The sequence below is a fragment of the Pleurodeles waltl genome, chromosome 2_1 (assembly GCF_031143425.1).
Source record: "Pleurodeles waltl isolate 20211129_DDA chromosome 2_1, aPleWal1.hap1.20221129, whole genome shotgun sequence".
NCBI lineage: Eukaryota > Metazoa > Chordata > Amphibia > Caudata > Salamandridae > Pleurodeles > Pleurodeles waltl.
The window spans coordinates 338,570,920-338,588,307 of record NC_090438.1 but is presented as its reverse complement, the minus strand read 5'-3'; the positions used below and the strand labels follow the sequence as shown (position 1 = coordinate 338,588,307).

At 45.9% G+C, this 17,388-nt stretch overlaps 1 protein-coding gene across 1 annotated transcript in view; it reads left to right on the top strand.

Annotated features, from left to right (window-relative positions):
• Positions 1-14,961, top strand: part of LOC138264725 (uncharacterized) — a 47,015-nt gene extending 32,054 nt beyond the window's left edge. Inside the window, exon 5 of the mRNA XM_069212566.1 lies at positions 13,722-14,961. Within this exon, the coding sequence (XP_069068667.1) occupies positions 13,722-13,852 (131 nt within the window). The 3' untranslated portion in view covers positions 13,853-14,961. The remainder of the gene's footprint in view (positions 1-13,721) is intronic.
• The last annotated feature ends 2,427 nt before the right edge of the window (positions 14,962-17,388 follow it).

The following is a 17,388-nucleotide window of genomic DNA, read 5'->3' as shown; positions in this document are numbered from 1 at the left end:
GCGCCCACGACAGGAAACGCCCCAAAGCGCAACGTGGACACAACCAAATTTTTGAAGGAAAACAGAGGTGTTTTTTGCAAAGTGCCTACCTGTAGATTTTGGCCTGTAGCTCAGCCGCCACCTAGGGACACCTACCAAACCTGTGCATTTCTGAAAACTAGAGACCTGGGGGAATCCAAGATGGGGTGACTTGTGTGTCTGGGACCAGGTTCTGTTACCCAGAATCCTTTGCAAGCCTCAAAATGTGGCTAAAAAAACACATGTTCCTCACATTTCTGTGGCAGAAAGTTCTGGAATCTGAGAGGAGCCACAAATTTCCTTCCACCCAGCGTTTTCCCACGTCTCCCGATAAAAATGATACCTCACTTGTGTGGGTAGGCCTAGCGCCCGCGACAGGAAACGCCCCAAAGCGCAACGTGCACACATCACAGAAAATAGACCTGTTTTTAGAAAAGTGCCTACCTGTGGATTTTGGCCTGTAGCTCAGCCACCACCTAGGGAAACCTACCAACCCTGTGCATTTCTGAAAACTAGAGACCTAGGGGAATCCAAGATGGGGTGACTTGTGTGGCTGGGACCAGGTTCTGTTACCCAGAATCCTTTGCAAACCTCAAAATTTGGCTAAAAAAACACATGTTCCTCACATTTCTGTGGCAGAAAGTTCTGGAATCTGAGAGGAGCCACAAATTTCCTTCCACCCAGCGTTCCCCCACGTCTCCCGATAAAAATGATACCTCACTTGTGTGGGTAGGCCTAGCGCCCACGACAGGAAACGCCCCAAAGCGCAACGTGGACACAACCAAATTTTTGAAGGAAAACAGAGGTGTTTTTTGCAAAGTGCCTATCTGTAGATTTTGGCCGGTAGCTCAGCCGCCACCTAGGGAAACCTACCAAACCTGTGCATTTCTGAAAACTAGAGACCTAGGGGAATCCAAGATGGGGTGACTTGTGTGGCTGGGACCAGGTTCTGTTACCCAGAATCCTTTGCAAACCTCAAAATGTGGCTAAAAAAACACATGTTCCTCACATTTCCTTGGCAGAAAGTTCTGGAATCTGAGAGGAGCCACAAATTTCCTTCCACCCAGCGTTCCCCCACGTCTCCCGATAAAAATAATACCTCACTTGTGTGGGTAGGCCTAGCGCCCGCGACAGGAAACGCCCCAAAGCGCAACGTGGACACAACCAAATTTTTGAAAGGAAAACAGAGGTGTTTTTTGCAAAGTGCCTACCTGTAGATTTTGGCCTGTAGCTCAGCCGCCACCTAGGGAAACCTACCAAACTTGTGCATTTCTGAAAACTAGAGACCTAGGGGAATCCAGGATGGGGTGACTTGTGTGGCTGGGACCAGGTTCTGTTACCCAGAATCCTTTGCAAACCTCAAAATGTTGCTAAAAAAACACATGTTCCTCACATTTCTGTGGCAGAAAGTTCTGGAATCTGAGAGGAGCCACAAATTTCCTTCCACCCAGCATTCCCCCACGTCTCCCGATAAAAATAATACCTCACTTGTGTGGGTAGGCCTAGCGCCCGCGACAGGAAACGCCCCAAAGCGCAACGTGGACACATCACAGAAAACAGACCTGTTTTTAGCAAAGTGCCTACCTGTGGATTTTGGCCTGTAGCTCAGCCGCCACCTAGGGAAACCTACCAAACCTGTGCATTTCTGAAAACTAGAGACCTAGGGGAATCCAAGATGGGGTGACTTGTGTGGCTGGGACCAGGTTCTGTTACCCAGAATCCTTTGCAAACCTCAAAATTTGGCTAAAAAAACACATGTTCCTCACATTTCTGTGGCAGAAAGTTCTGGAATCTGAGAGGAGCCACAAATTTCCTTCCACCCAGCGTTCCCCCACGTCTCCCGATAAAAATGATACCTCACTTGTGTGGGTAGGCCTAGCGCCCACGACAGGAAACGCCCCAAAGCGCAACGTGGACACAACCACATTTTTGAAGGAAAACAGAGGTGTTTTTTGCAAAGTGCCTACCTGTAGATTTTGGCCTGTAGCTCAGCCGCCACCTAGGGAAACCTACCAAACCTGTGCATTTCTGAAAACTAGAGACCTAGGGGAATCCAAGATGGGGTGACTTGTGTGGCTCGGACCAGGTTTTGTTACCCAGAATCCTTTGCAAACCTCAAAATTTGGCTAAAAAAAAACACATGTTCCTCACATTTCTGCGGCAGAAAGTTCTACAATCTGAGAGGAGCCACAAATTTCCTTCCACCCAGCGTTCCCCCATGTCTCCCGATAAAAATGATACCTCACTTGTGTGGGTAGGCCTAGCGCCCGCGACAGGAAACGCCCCAAAGCGCAACGTGGACACATCACAGAAAATAGACCTGTTTTTAGCAAAGTGCCTACCTGTACATTTTGGCCTCTAGCTCAGCCACCACCTAGGGAAACCTACCAAACCTGTGCATTTCTGAAAACTAGAGACCTAGGGGAATCCAAGATGGGGTGATTTGTGTGGCTCGGACCAGGTTCTGTTACCCAGAATCCTTTGCAAACCTCAAAATTTGGCTAAAAAAACACATGTTCCTCACATTTCTGTGGCAGAATGTTCTGGAATCTGAGAGGAGCCACAAATTTCCTTCCACCCAGCGTTCCCCCACGTCTCCTGATAAAAATGATACCTCACTTGTGTGGGTAGGCCTAGCGCTCGCGACAGGAAATGGCCCAAAACACAACGTGGACACATCACATTTTTTCATAGAAAACAGTGCCTACGTGTGGATTTTGGCCTCTAGCTCAGCCGGCACCTGGGGAAACCTAGCAAACCAGCGCATTTTTGAAAACTAGAGACCTAGGGGAATCCAAGATGGGGTGATTTGCGGGGCTCTGACCAGGTTCTGTTACCCAGAATCCTTTGCAAACATCAAAATCTGGCCAAAAAATACTTTTCCCTCTCATTTCGGTGACAGAAAGTTCTGGAATCTGAGAGGAGGCACAAATTTCCTTCCACCCAGCGTTCCCCTAAGTATCTCCATAAAAATGGTACCTCACTTGTGTGGGTAGGCCTAGCGCCCACGAAAGGAAATGGCCCAAAACACAACGTGGACGCAACATATTTTTTCACAGAAAACAGAGGTGTTTTTTGCAAAGTGCCTACATGTGGATTTTGGCCTCTAGCTCAGCCGGCCCCAGGGGGAGGGGAAATGCCCTAAAATAAATTTGACCCCCCAAACCCCCCCTGCCCAGGTGCGACCCTTGCCTACGGGGTCGCTACCCCTGCGTGACATTGGCGCCAAAAAACAAATTCCCAGTGCCTAGTGGTTTCTGCCCCCTTGGGGGCAGATTGACCTAAAATCGACCAATCTGCCCCCAAAGGGGGCAGAAATGCTCTAAATACAGTTTGCCCCCCAGGGAAGCGACCCTTGTCTCATGGGTCGCTCCCCATCTCTAAAAAAACAAACAAACAAAAACCAAAAAAAAAACAGAAAAACATTTGCCCTTGCGCCTAGAGGTTACTGCCCCCCCTTGGGGGGGGCAGAAATGGCCTAAAATAAATTTGCCCCCCCAAACCCCCCCACCCCCCCACCTCGGAGCGACCCTTGCCTACTGGGTCGCTCCCCCTGCGTGACATTGGCGCCAAAAAAACGAATCCCCGGTGCCTAGTGGCTGCAGATTGACCTAAAATCGACCAATCTGCCCCCAAAGGGGGGCAGAAATGGTCTAAACACAGTTTGCCCCCCAGGGGAGCGACCCTTGTCTGATGGGTCGCTCCCCATCTCTAAAAAAACAAACAAACTAAAAAAAAAACACTAAAAAAAATTTGGCCTGGCAACTAGAGGTTTCTGCCCCCAGGGGGGGCAGAAATGGCCTAAAATAAATTTGCCCCCCGAACGCCCCCCCGTTCCCCCCCCCGGAGCGACCCTTGCCTACGGGGTCGCTCCCCCTGCGTGACATTGGTGCCAAAAAACAAATCCCCGGTGCCTAGTGGTTTCTGCCCCCTTGGGGCAGATTGACCTAAAATCGACCAATCTGCCCCCAAGGGGGGCAGAAATGGTCTAAACACAATTTGCCCCCCAGGGGAGCGACCCTTGCCTGATGGGTCGCTCCCCATCTCTAAAAAAAACAAACAAAAAAAATACAAAATTGCCCTGGCGCCTACAGGTTTCTGCCCCCCCCCGGGGGCAGATCGGCCTAATAATAGGCCGATCTGCCCCCAGGGGGGGCAGAAATGGCCTAAAATAAATTTGCCCCCGAACACCCACCCCCCACCCCCCAGAGCGACCCTTGCCTACGGGGTCGCTCCCCTTGCGTGACATTGGCGCCAAAAAACAAATCACCGGTGCCTAGTGGTTTCTGCCCCCTTGGGGCAGATTGACCTAAAATCGACCAATCTGCCCCCAAGGGGGGCAGAAATGGTCTAAATACAATTTGCCCCCCAGGGGAGCGACCCTTGCCTGATGGGTTGCTGCCCATCTCTAAAAACAAAAACAAAAAACACAAAAAAAAATTTTGCCCTGGCGCCTAGTGGTTTCTGCCTCCCTTGGGGGCAGATTGACCTAAAATCAGCCGATCTGCCCCCAAAGCGGGCAGAAATGGCCTAAATACATTTTGCCCCTCCAGGGGAGCGACCCTTGTCCAAGGGGGTCGCTCCCCATCTGTAAAACAGAAAAACAAAAAAATCCCTGGTGCCTAGTTGTTTCTGCCCCCCTTGGGGGCAGATCAGCCGAATCAAAATAGGCTGATCTACCCCCCCCAGGGGGGCAGAAATGGCCTAAAATAATCCCCCCCCCCCAGGGAGCGACCCTTGCCTAAGGGGTCGCTCCCCTTGCGTGAAATTCACGCAAAAAAAAAACTCCCTGGTGTCTAATGGTTTCTGCCCCCCTTGGGGGCAGATTGGCCTCATCAAAATAGGCCAATCTGCCCCCAAGGGGGGCAGAAATGGCCTAAATATAATTTGCCCCCTAGGGGAGCGACCCTTGCCTAAGGGGTCGCTCCCCACCTAAAAAAAAAAGAAAACATAACAAAAAGAAAAAAAAAAAAAAAGATCCCTGGGGAAGATCGGCCTAATAATAGGCCGATCTGTTCCCAGGGGGGGCAGAAAAGGCCTTCCCCCAAAAAATGCCCCCCCTGGGAGCGACCCTTGCCAAAGGGGTCGCTCCCGTTGCGTGAAATTCGTGCGCGAAAACAAACTCCCTGGTGTCTAATGGTTTCTGCCCCCCTTGGGGGCAGATTGGCCTCATCAAAATAGGCCAATCTGCCCCCAATGGGGGCAGAAATGGCCTAAATATATATTGCCCCGTAGGGGAGCGACCCTTGCCTAAGGGATCGCTCCCCACCTAAAAAAAAAAGAAATCATCACAAAAAAAAAAAAGGTCCCTGGTGCCTAGAGGTTTCTGCCCCCCCCGGGGGCAGATCGGCCTAATAATAGGCCAATCTGCCCCCAGGGGGGGCAGAAAAGGCCTTCCTAAAAAAATGCCCCCCCGGGAGCGACCCTTGCCCAAGGGGTCGCTCCCTTTTGCCAATTTCACTGAAAAAAAAAAAAAATCCCTGGTGTCTAGTGGGGTTTCAAAAGCCGGATTGCAAGCAATCTGGCTTTTGAAACCTGTGAGAGACTTCAAAGGGAAGGAAATACATTTCCTTCCCTTTGAAGCCTCTCGGGGCCTCCCCCATGGGATTGAAAAAGAAATGCAAAAGCATTTCTTTTTCAATCGCGCTGGAAGCTCTGCTTCCAGCGCGATGGGGGAGACCCTGTGACTAATCAGCGCGCGCTCGCGCGCTGACGTCACAGGGGGCGTTGGGGGGGGTCGGGGTGGGAGGGGAAGGGCTTCCCCTTCCATCCCTGACTTGGGGGGGTGGGGGGGAACCCCACAGAGGGAGCGAGAGCGCTCCCTCTGGGCTCTGTGCACAGGACGTAATGGTTACGTCCTGGGCACAGCAGCACTGTGCCTCAGGACGTAACCATTACGTCCTGGGCACAGAAGGGGTTAAAACCTTTTAAAAAACACCTCTAGCTGGGGTCTTCATCAATGTCTCCTTATCCTCTCAGTTTAGAATTGAACGAGGAACACAACAGGGATGGCCCCTCTCCCCCTTTTTTTCAATCTATATATTGAACCGTTGGCCAGGAGAATCAGATTAGACCATAGAATAATACTCTTTCAGTATCAAGGATGGGTTTTGAAGGAAGCCTTATATGCAGACGACCTATTGATTTATACGCGGGACCCTCAGAGTTCATTCCCAGTACTTTTTGAAACTTTAGCAAGGTTTTGGGAAATCTCTGGTTACCTAGTCAATACTGGTAAATCTGAAGTGATGACCTGGAATGGCCCACAAGACAGTAGATTAGAGAAAGCTGAAATTCGTTATCCTGGGGTAAAAGTGGTCAAAAACCTGGCAGAGATGGCCCAGGTGAATTTTTTTAATTCTCTTTAGGGAAACTAAAAGGCTTCTTACCCGACGGTCGCAACTTCAACTTTCGATTTTAGGCAGAACAAATTTAATAAAAAAGGTGATACTCCCAAAATTTCCATTAATTTTTAACATCCTCCCCCTGTTTTTTAAAGCTGATTGGCTACTAAAGTTACAGAGGGAGGTAGTTAGTTTTATCTGGTCATAAGTGGTCAAAAACCTGGCAGAGCCTGAGGGTGGGCTTGTCACGGATTGGGAACGTGAAATCATAGGCACCCAGAGGCTAAAGAAAAAAGTCTCAAGATGGTATTGGATACTAATACAGACCAAGGATGCCTCTCTCTCCCTACCTGTAGAGGGGTGGAAATTTGACTTACCGACATTTGACCTTTTCCACCTCTGTCAAACATCTTTTAAGACACTTTGGTCTGTGGTGAAACCTGCCTCCTTGAGGAGGAATCATGTGTTCACTTTGTATAGGGCCTATTGGACTCCTAGAAAATTTGCTAAAATGGGTTTTCAAAAGAGGAGTGATTGCCTAAAGTGTGGATTAGAGGGTGCAGATGACATACATCTTTGGTGGTGGTGTCCGAGAATTTAAAACTTTTGGGAAAATGTGGGTAAGACAATTCTATCCATTATAAACGGTCAAGCAGAAATTAGTTTACCAATGATTATATTTGGACTATATGAGGGTTTTTGGGGGAAATATGCATGATAATCTGATGAAACCCTTGGCACATCTTTTTTTCTATTTAATTTTTATAGCACGGCGGGACATATGTTCCAAGTGGATATTCAGTCCCCCCACTCATATTGAATGGTTATTGTCAGTGAAGAAAGTCTCTGACCGCGACTGTAGTAAAGGCCAGTCCAAACATCAGAGAATGTGGGAACCTTTTTTGACCTTCTATAGAATCAATTCTCCTGAATAGATAGGTACGGGACCACTTTTTTCTAGGTGATCATGGTAAGATTCCAATGATTAATTTGACGCAACTGAGAAGAGGAGGGGAGATGACCCCACCCCTTCTGTATCTCTTCACTTTATGTTGATGGAGGCAGCATCTCAGGTGTCTTCTCTCAGGGTTGGGACCTGACAAAGGCAGATACATGGCAAGGCTCTCCTGACTTTTATTGTAATATGAGGACTAAAAAAAAAAAGTGACTCCAAGGACTTGCTCGCTTGCCTCCTGTCCTTGTGAAGTATCAGGGACACAAAAAGACTTCTAACTCACCTGCTATAGCACCTAAAATTTGCCAACTGTTGCAAGGATCGGAACCAATGCATTACCACTACTGCAAGGGTCAATTATTTTGTATCAGTGCCACTGCAAGGTCAGAACTGGCACATTGCCTTCAGAACTGCTAAACCTCTGAGTCACCACATAGCTGCCTCCGCATGGGGAAAACTGACACATCTGCTTTATTGTATGGGTTGACTCAGGCGCATCGCCTTCTAAGCCATGGCAGCTTGGTACAACCACATCTCTGATGTACGGGTGAAAATTGCTGCATCTCCTTGCCTGCGTGGGGACAATCAACACATTTCCTTTGCTGTGGGCAACAACACATGTGCATCGCCTCCTCTGCTCCCTGCACCTCCATCAATGCAACCGGGATCAGGACACTTTTGTTCAGCAGCTCTCACTGGTCCATGTCAAAATGCTGTGTTCTCCCAGGGAGGTGTAACAAGGATAAATATCTCTAATTCTTCTCATTACTTCATCTTTCTATATATGCTGCATTCTGCCTCTTGGGCTTGTTTTTGTGCAGTAAGGTATCTCTTCCTTCACAAAAACAATCCTGCATTTAAAGCAGGCACATTTACACCATATTACGAGGGTGCCTGCACTTGTTCTAGGCTGCTAAAAGGGCACCACCACAAGTGAAAAGGAAGGAATGTGCAGCATTCTTTTAAATACAGCACATTTCTGCCCTTTCCCTGTGATGCAGTGTAGTGCAGAAACATGAGATGCTGTGTTGCTCTCTGTCACTTTTCCATAAATATGGCCCCCATTTCTAACATTGGTGATCAGCAATGAGATAGAACTTGTGTTTGTACACTGCCATACAGTAACTTGGTATACACTACTGTTTCATATCTGAAGACCATTACAATTCTTTTTAATTCTTCCCATTTTTTTAAATTGGCTTTTTTCCCCCATTTTGCCCCAGAGGCCACTGAGAAAGGCATTGTCTCCCTTGGTGACATGCTTGAACTTCATGGGTGGCAAGTAGAAGGAGGACCACATAGGAGGAATTATGTCAAGCATAGGGAGAGTGCCCAACCGTGAAGGACATGAGGGAACAGAATTTAACCCTGACAGGCTCTTTTAGTGAGCCTAAGGCACCTATCTATGGGGGAACAAGGGCCCTGATGGTTCCCCAGCACTACATGGCCTTTTTACTGTGGCTGGCTCATGAGATACCTCTGGCAGGACATCGTGGCCAGGACACAGACCTTGGCCAGGTTTGCTCTCCACTTTTACTGGCCCCAGATGAAGGTTTCCTCAGATGATTTCTCCAAGACCTGCTTAACCTACAAGGCCAGCAGGTATACAGGGCAGACGTTGAAAGCTCTCCTGAATATCTTAGCTCTCATTGGGACCCCATTTAAAAGGGTGGGCAATAACATTGTTGTGCCCATGGATCCCCAGACCACCTCTGGAAACAGGTTGATCCTAGTTCTGATGTACCATTCTTTCCGCCCTCTACCATCCACAAAGCAATGGCCTTGTTGAGAGATCAAACAAGACCCTCAAAGGCATGATCAAGGGCCTACCAGAGCCCACGAGTTGTAAATGGGATGTCTTCTTAGCATGTCTTTTGTTTTAGCCTCTTCAAAATGCTGTATGGGCACCTTGGAAGGGGACTCCTCAGTCTGGTCAGGAAAGAATGGGAGCAAGCTCCCAAGAGACCTTTCCATGATGTGGTCAGCTACATGTTAGCCATCTGGAGCCAGATGGCCAAGTTTTGGAAGCAAGCCTCTGAAAACTTGGAGGTAAGTCAGGAGGTAATGAAGCACTGGTACAACCATGCGGCTACCACTGTGAAATTTCAGCCTGGACAAAAAGTGTGGGTATGGAGCCAATGGAGGCCAGGGCCCTACAGGACTGGGTCCAATAAGGTGTTTGAGAGGAAGGGAGCGGCCACCTACTTGTAGGTGTGAAGACCCCCAAATACCTCCTAAGTGTCCTTCATATCAACCACCTCCAATCCTACTATGAGAGGTCTGAGGTCACCATATTGCTGGTGACAGATGGTGGGGAGGAAGAGGAGAGTGAACCTTTCCATGACCTCCTAGCCTCCAAAGAGGAGGGTGGGTGAGTGGAAGTAATAAACCTCACCCCTACCCTGACTTCAGAACAGCAGAGGGATTGTCACCAATTGCTGGGACAGTTCTTCTCTCTATTTTCCCTCAGTTCTGGGTTTACCCACCTGTGTACCCATGATTATGACAGAGGCGACAGTCCCCCATCAAGAATAAAATCTAAAGGGTGTATAATAAGAAGAGGGCCATCCCAAGGATGAGGCTTCTCAAATGCTGGGAGAGGGGGTGACTGAACCTTCCATTAGCCCCTGGGCCATCCCTGAGGTTCTGATACCAAAAGCAGTTCCACCAGGCACTACAGCAGAACTCAGGTTCAAGACTGATACTCATCCTATTACCCAGGCTGATGGGCTAATTGACCAATCAAAGGCTGCCCAGTTCCTGAGTATATTTGACCTTATTTCAGGATACTTGGTGATTGCCCTAACTAAAAGAGCCAAGGAGAGATCAGCCTTCTCCACTCCAGAGGGCCGCTCACAGTTCAAAGTGATGACCTTTGGACTCAAGAATGTGCCTGCCATCTTCCAGCGGCTAGTGAACCAAGTCTTGAATTGGTATGGAGGCCTTCAGTGCTGCTTACTTGGATGACAAATCTGTCTTCAGTAGCAGCTGGAAGGACTACCTGTTTAACCTGTAGGAAGTGCTTCAGGCTCTGTGGAATACAGGCCTAACCATTAAGGCCAGCATGCGTCAGATAGGGCAGGGGTGTATGGTGTACTTCGGACACCTGATGGAAGGGGTAAGATGTAGCCCCTTCAGGACAAGATAGCAACTATCTTGGCCCAGCCCCCGCCCCCGAAAAAACCCAAACAGAGGTAAGGGCCTTCCTGGGCCTCAGAGGGCACTATAGGAGGTTTGTCAATGGATTTAGAACCATTGCTGCTCACTTTACTGAGCTAACTTCCACAAAGCAGCCCAGATATGCAATTTGGACTGAGGCATGGAACAAAACATTTGACTCCTTAAACAAATCTATTTGCACAGCGACTGTGCTCAATGTCCCTGACTTTACCCAGGAATTTATTGTTCAAACAGATGCACCACAGCATGGCATAGAGTCAGTACTGTCACAGCTAAACATTTATGGACAAGACCAGCCTGTAGCTTTCATCTCCAGGAGGTTATTGCCCTGGTTATAGAGGTGGAGTGCTATTGAAAAAAAGCCTTTAATATGGTCTGGGCACTGAAGAAGTTGATACCATGCCTGTTTGGGACTCACTTCTGGATTCAGAAAGACCACAGGCCCCTCAGGTGATAAAGGCAAATGAGGTGTGAGAATCTAAATTTGTTGTGGTGGACCATCTCTCTAAAGTGAATGAACTTTACAGAGAAACACAGAATTGTGTCAGACCAAACCATTGCTAATGGTCTCTCTAAGCTCTTCCGCCTTAGTGATGAAGCTCCCAGGAGGTTGGCTAGTTCTCCCTACTTTAAGCTGGGGGGGAAGTGTTATACCTGACAATCTTAAGGTTAACTTCCCCCAAACTTTTTGCCTGATTGCCTCACATTTTTGTTGATTTATTTTGTTGGTCTTAGGACTCTGAGCACTTCACCACTGCTGACAAGTACTAAAGTGCATGTGCCCTCTCCTTAAATCATGGTTTGAATTGGAATATACCTACTTGGCATGTACCTAATTGGCATATTTCCCTAGTCCCTAGTAAAGGGCACTACATGTGCCAGGGCCTGTTTTGCTTGTATGAAGATGGGGGGTAAAAGGGTGGTTCATATTCCTGAAGCTAGTAGGCAAACTTCCATACATAACAATGCTGAGGATGTGTGCCGCAATTTTACATAATCTAAATCAGCAGATACATGAATAGGACTAACTAAACTAGAGTAAGTCAAGCATTTTTTCAAGGTTGCATAAATACTGCTCTGACAACTAAGCTCATCAATAAAAGGAGGGTACCCACTGGACACCAGCTCATTACTATAATGTGTAGGGATGGTTAAAATATTGTGGAGACCCTTTAAAAGGCAGAATCAATTTACTTAATTTTTTTCTGGGTCAGAATCCACTCCACAGGTGAATTTGAAGGAAGGGCATATTAATCCATTAAGTAGGTTGGGTGACAAATAGGGATATAAGAAACTTAGGGCTTGTTTCACAAAGTTAAACTTACAGTTTTGTTTAAGTTTATTATTTTTTTGTATTCACAGCCTATGATTTAATAGTAATTTCATGATTGCACAGACTCCACATTTGGGAAGGAGAACTCCGTACATAAAAGGGTATAATAGGCCTATCTTTTTGTGTGCAGAGTCCCCCTCACCAATTGCAGTGTTCTCTGAAGCCATAAAGTTACTATTGAATTGTAGTTTGTGAATATCCAAAGATTTGTAAACCTACACTAAAGTGTTAGATTACGTCTGTGAATCAGGCCCTGAACAACCAGTCTCGCTGATTTGAGAAATTAAATTCACCAAGCCCTACTCATAAGGTGTCCATCTAGCCTAATCATCCAGAGAATTAAAGGTGATTGAAATATTGATTATGTATAGCTACCAAAATGTTTGAAACTCAGAGGGATGGTTCTTTTGCTGGGTAAAAGGGTGTCAAATCCATACTAAATTTAGGAATAGAGGTCAAAGCTTCATCAGGTGAAGCAACCCAATAATGTCTTTGATAAAGATTATAATATGCCATGTTACATTTGATTATTTCCCAAAACTCTCAAATGCCAGTCAACCCAAAGCCTAAAAACTGCACCTAAGTGTGATAAATCAAGGGTACTGGTTTTCAGTTTATTTGTGTATGTCCTGCATATTGGTAGAAGAAATGAAAGGACAGGTAAGTTGATGCCAAACAATATTATTCCCTCATCTTCTAAAGTTCTTACTTTTCTGCTATGACTACATACCCATCATAGAGGACATCACAAGAGAACTCATACAAGAATAATACTGAAATAATGAAATACTACAAATGGGAATGAGTGGCAATAGAGCAGGATGAAGATGATCCAGATTTCCTAACAGTGGTGGTGCTCATCATGACAGTTTATTCTATGGAAGCACAGTGAGCTACATTCTCACCATATCAGGTTCTGCACTTCACTACTGGTGAGAGACGCAGCAATAGCACACCTGATGGCCAACAGCACCAAGGAAACAATACCTAAATTTTGGGCATGTGTGCATGTTTCAGCTATTTGAGAGGACAGGTTCCCCCAGACAATCTCCTAAATGCAGGTCAGATCGTGCAACTCCTCCAAGGTGGCAAAACCCAGACAGCTTCTTTCAAATTTTATGTTGGAACCAGCAGGCACCAAGGGTTCACTTGATGCTGCTGTAGCCTCTGCAAAAAGACAGATGACTCATATATATCCTCACTTTGCAACACGGGTAGCCTAGAGGATAATGGTAGAAATAATCATAGTGATGGATTACTTTCTATGAAATCACACTCCTAGACACACTATTGAGGTGAAATAGCATATTGAACGCTATGGCAGAATGCCCAGTTCCAACCGCAGAGATTGTACAAAGACATACAGAAATTACAATAAAATGCATTTTCTGAAATGACGTTAATACAGGTCATGATTGCACTTACATAAAAACAACTGAGCTAACTAGGGTCTTGGTATTCAGTTGATTTAAAAAAGCAAAGTGTTCAGAATTCATTGTAAAAGAACAGGGTAAACATGGACTAAAAAGACAGTACAGATTAACATGGATTATTAGCTAATCGTATAAAATTAAAATGAATGGTTACGTTTATTGTTGACAATAAAAAGCTTAAATTACAATTTATTAGTCAGACTGTCACTGTCCTTGCCCCATGGAGTACTCTTAATTCTTATACCACAGTCACCTAGGGGCCTTCTGCGACACTCACAATCCATCCTGGAATCGCAGGCCCTGAAACCTGGGTCTGGTGGATTCCAATAATCAGCACTGTGTTTCTTAGTGGACAATCTGAGACTGTGGGGATTGGGAAGGGAATACATTCCTTCCTAAATGCAGAAAATATTGATGTGTCAGCATTAATAATTCATTGTTGTGTGTTTTTTCTATAGGTGAACCCGGGAGACAGTATAGCGGGAAAGCATGCACTACTCCAGATTTCTGCAAATTTGGACTTTCCAACTTGCCTGGAACACAAGCCAGCAGTTATGGTTTACTGTGTTTTCCTGCCGAGACGCTTTGAGATCATCGGTCACATCTGCGATGCACACCTACCCTAGTAGTTGACTGCAGCACCACCCCTAAACTCTACAAGTACCCGGACTTCAGAGTCTGGTTTTCTGAGGCACAACATTGTAAGAATGAAGCAGATAAATGCCTGCCAGACTCCTTCGTACACATAATCCAAAAAGACAATGTACTGTTAAGGCCACCATGTTCTTTGCAGACTATTGGCATCTCTATCCAGCCATCTTTGGTGCCTTGGCACCTCCGAGGGTTCTTCTGCTTAATGCATTGAGTGATGCTAGCCCAGGCCCTGTAACCACCCACTCAAAGATATTGACTCGTGATCAGAGATATAGCTCCTTCTGATGGGCTACTAATGCTGACTTCATGAGTAATCATGAAGTACATTAAAAATCAACGGTTACCTATATATTTAAAATAGCAATCCCTTCTAACACTACCTGAGGGTATGACTACTTTAAATGTATGTGGCCATACAATCAATGTATATCCTGACAATAAATATACATACAAATTACATATCACGTTTTTATGTTGACATGGGAGACGTAGGCACTGTAACAAACTGCAGCATCATCAAACACAAGTTAACTATTTTACTTCAGACCCCCCTCATTTTTTTGGTTTCCTTTCCACCACTAAGCACAATTTAAATATGAATAGATCTGTCCCAAAGCCATCAAGAAAAAGGTTTATCCTTTTTATCTGGGGATGCAGCTGGACGCTTTGAAGCAGAATTCTGATAATCAGCTATTGGGGTCTGAGTTTATGTGCTTCATTCTTCCAATCAGTGCTCACTCTCTGGACAATCTATTAGTGAGACATTACGAGGTGTTCCCAGCAATTCTGGATTGGGTTCTGGTTCTTGAATTCAGAGATGAATACCTTTTCTAACATCAAATAAAGACAAAGCATTCTCCCTTTGTTGGTGATCTCTAAATATTAGAACACAGGATTATTTTTTCATATCCTAAATTTGAATGTTCTCTGTAATCCAGCAACCAGTAGGTGATGTGCTGTGGCAAAACCCATAATAGAAATACAGCATAGAACTGTTTCATACTTCATGTTGAAAAAATAAATAAACGTTTGCTTACACTGCTACTTCTGTGATGGAGCTATATCTTTTATTTCTAACTAAGTGTTGTAATTTTATGACAGAATAAACGTAAATACACAGCAACATAGAACAGTTGATGTCAAGATCAGGATAAAAGAAAGCTCTTCAGTGCTATGAGCACAATGGAATGAGGACCATGGGGATAATTTACCCCCGCACAATGCAGCAAGATTAGTTGCTGCACTACTCTACGTGGATAGGGCAGAACTGTGCCATATTTACAAAGATATGGCACTGTTCTGCTCTCTCGCAGCACTGGCACACGCTGGAAAGCCTACCGCCAATAGCAATGCACTTGTGCCATAGAAAAAATAACTTCCTGCACAAAAACTATCCTTTGAAGCTTATTTCTCTTTGTATGCATCTGCTCCCTCAAATGAGTTCCAACACCCCTTTGTTTTACATCACCCATTAGATGCTCGTTCAAAACATCATCCCTCTTTTCCCAATTTTGTATACTGCCTGCCTTTTTCTTTTCAGCTCCTTTCTTGTTTTGAAACATCCATGGACTTTCTTTTCCAGTTCATCTTCACTCTTATTGCCATTTCAGGTTCTGCTCCACAATTTCTCCTTGACGCTCACCTTTATGCTCTGCATGCCCTTTTAGAATAACCTGTCTCTTTGCTTGGGTCTTTGCCTCTTCACCTAGTTTCCTATCTCAGCTCAGCTCAGACATTTACTTACCACAGCTTTCAAAACAAATGATTTGCTCTCTTCAATACCTGCTAGACTGACCCTTAAAGAGAGAAAGTACACAGTTATGACATTGCTGTGACTGGCTCACTTGCCCCGCCACCCATTCCTTGGTTATGAAGGGGGCTTTTCTAACTCCGTTCATATTATACATTGTAATTAGTGCATGTTCAGCTACACAGTTATAAAAACATAAAGGTGATGGATGGAATGCATGAATTAATCTCAGCCACTGGCCCTTACTCCGGTTGCATTGTAATCCATCATTTTTTTTCCATCATGCCACCCCAGGCAGGGCCCATCCAAATGCAAATCAGTCTTTCCCTGCTCACCTTGAGGGCAGTCCAGCCCGAACTTCCAGGCCACCATGGATTGAGGACCAGATCTGTTACTGGAGGTGAATGTTAGACATTGTGAAGCATTCCATTCATCATCTGTTCTTTTTGCATTTATCACCTTAAGTGGAAGGGGTATGCCCAGACGTGGATCTGGTGCTTGTTATGTCTCCTGATTCAAGCTAGCCTGGCTGATGGGGGGTGGTAATCCAAAACAAGGCCCTGGATGCTTCATTCTGGTCCAAGGAGGACCTGGCCTGGCAGTTCGGGCTGCACTGTTCGTATGGGGATCAGGGTCAAGACTGATTTGCATATCGCTGGGTTCAAACTGGTATGGTCTGTGATTGGGGGGGTAAATGTTTGACATTGTTTGACATTCCATCCATCATCAGTTCTTTTTGCAGCCCTCCAGATGTGCCACGAGTGTTTGTACATAGAATGTTGCTTTACATGTCCTTTGACTTCTCATAGCAGGAGGAAGATTTTTTTATATTTTTTATAACCAATTTTTCTTGTTTTCAGAAAAGTTTGACAATAACAACCTTTTAGTGCAGGTACAACCAGGCAGTTCTGTGTTATACATTAGTCATGTATATGCGCTTTCCTTTCCCCACGGGGGAGAGCGCGTGTGTTATTCTGGTTTCGCTCGATGAGGAGGAGGACAGCCCAGTCCAATCTATGACAGTGTCCCAAGCCACAGGCCCCATATTTTCTCATATTTCCAGGGGCATCCTCTCAACTCATATATTTGTTTCTCTTGGATTGCACACCAGTCTACTCCTTTTCTCCATTTCTGCAGGGATGGGCCAGTGGACAAGGTCCATGTCGTGGCTATGTCTCTTTTGGCCACAAGCAATGCCGTCCCAATGAAAGTTTGGTTGGTCCGCGACCTCAGCATCCCCTCCATAATCCCCAGTAGTACCATACTGGCAGAGAGTTGGAGCTCTGTCCCTATTGTCTTATTTAAGTCCCCCAGAACCTTACCTCAATAGATCTGTAGGGCAGACCATATGGAAAAAATCTGCTTGTTCCCTGTCACATCGGGGGCAGCGGCTATTTGTGCATAGTCCAGCCCGTGAGAGCCTGTTAGGTGCTAAATATGCTTTATGTAGGTAATAAAATTGTATAGTGCGTAGTTTTGCCAATATGACTAAGGTCTTGGGGGCTTCTAGTGCTTCCGCCCACTCCGAATCTTCGAAGGCCCCGGTCCAGTTCTCCCACCTGCTCCTCATCGAGTTCATGTCTCCTGGTGTATTATTGATCAGCATTTTATATAGTTGTGAAACCCCTTTCCCTCCTATGTTTCCCATTAGTAGTTTGGTTTCAAGGGGATTGAATTCTGGTAGCGGGCCCTTGGGGAGTTGTGTTCCTATGGCATGTCTG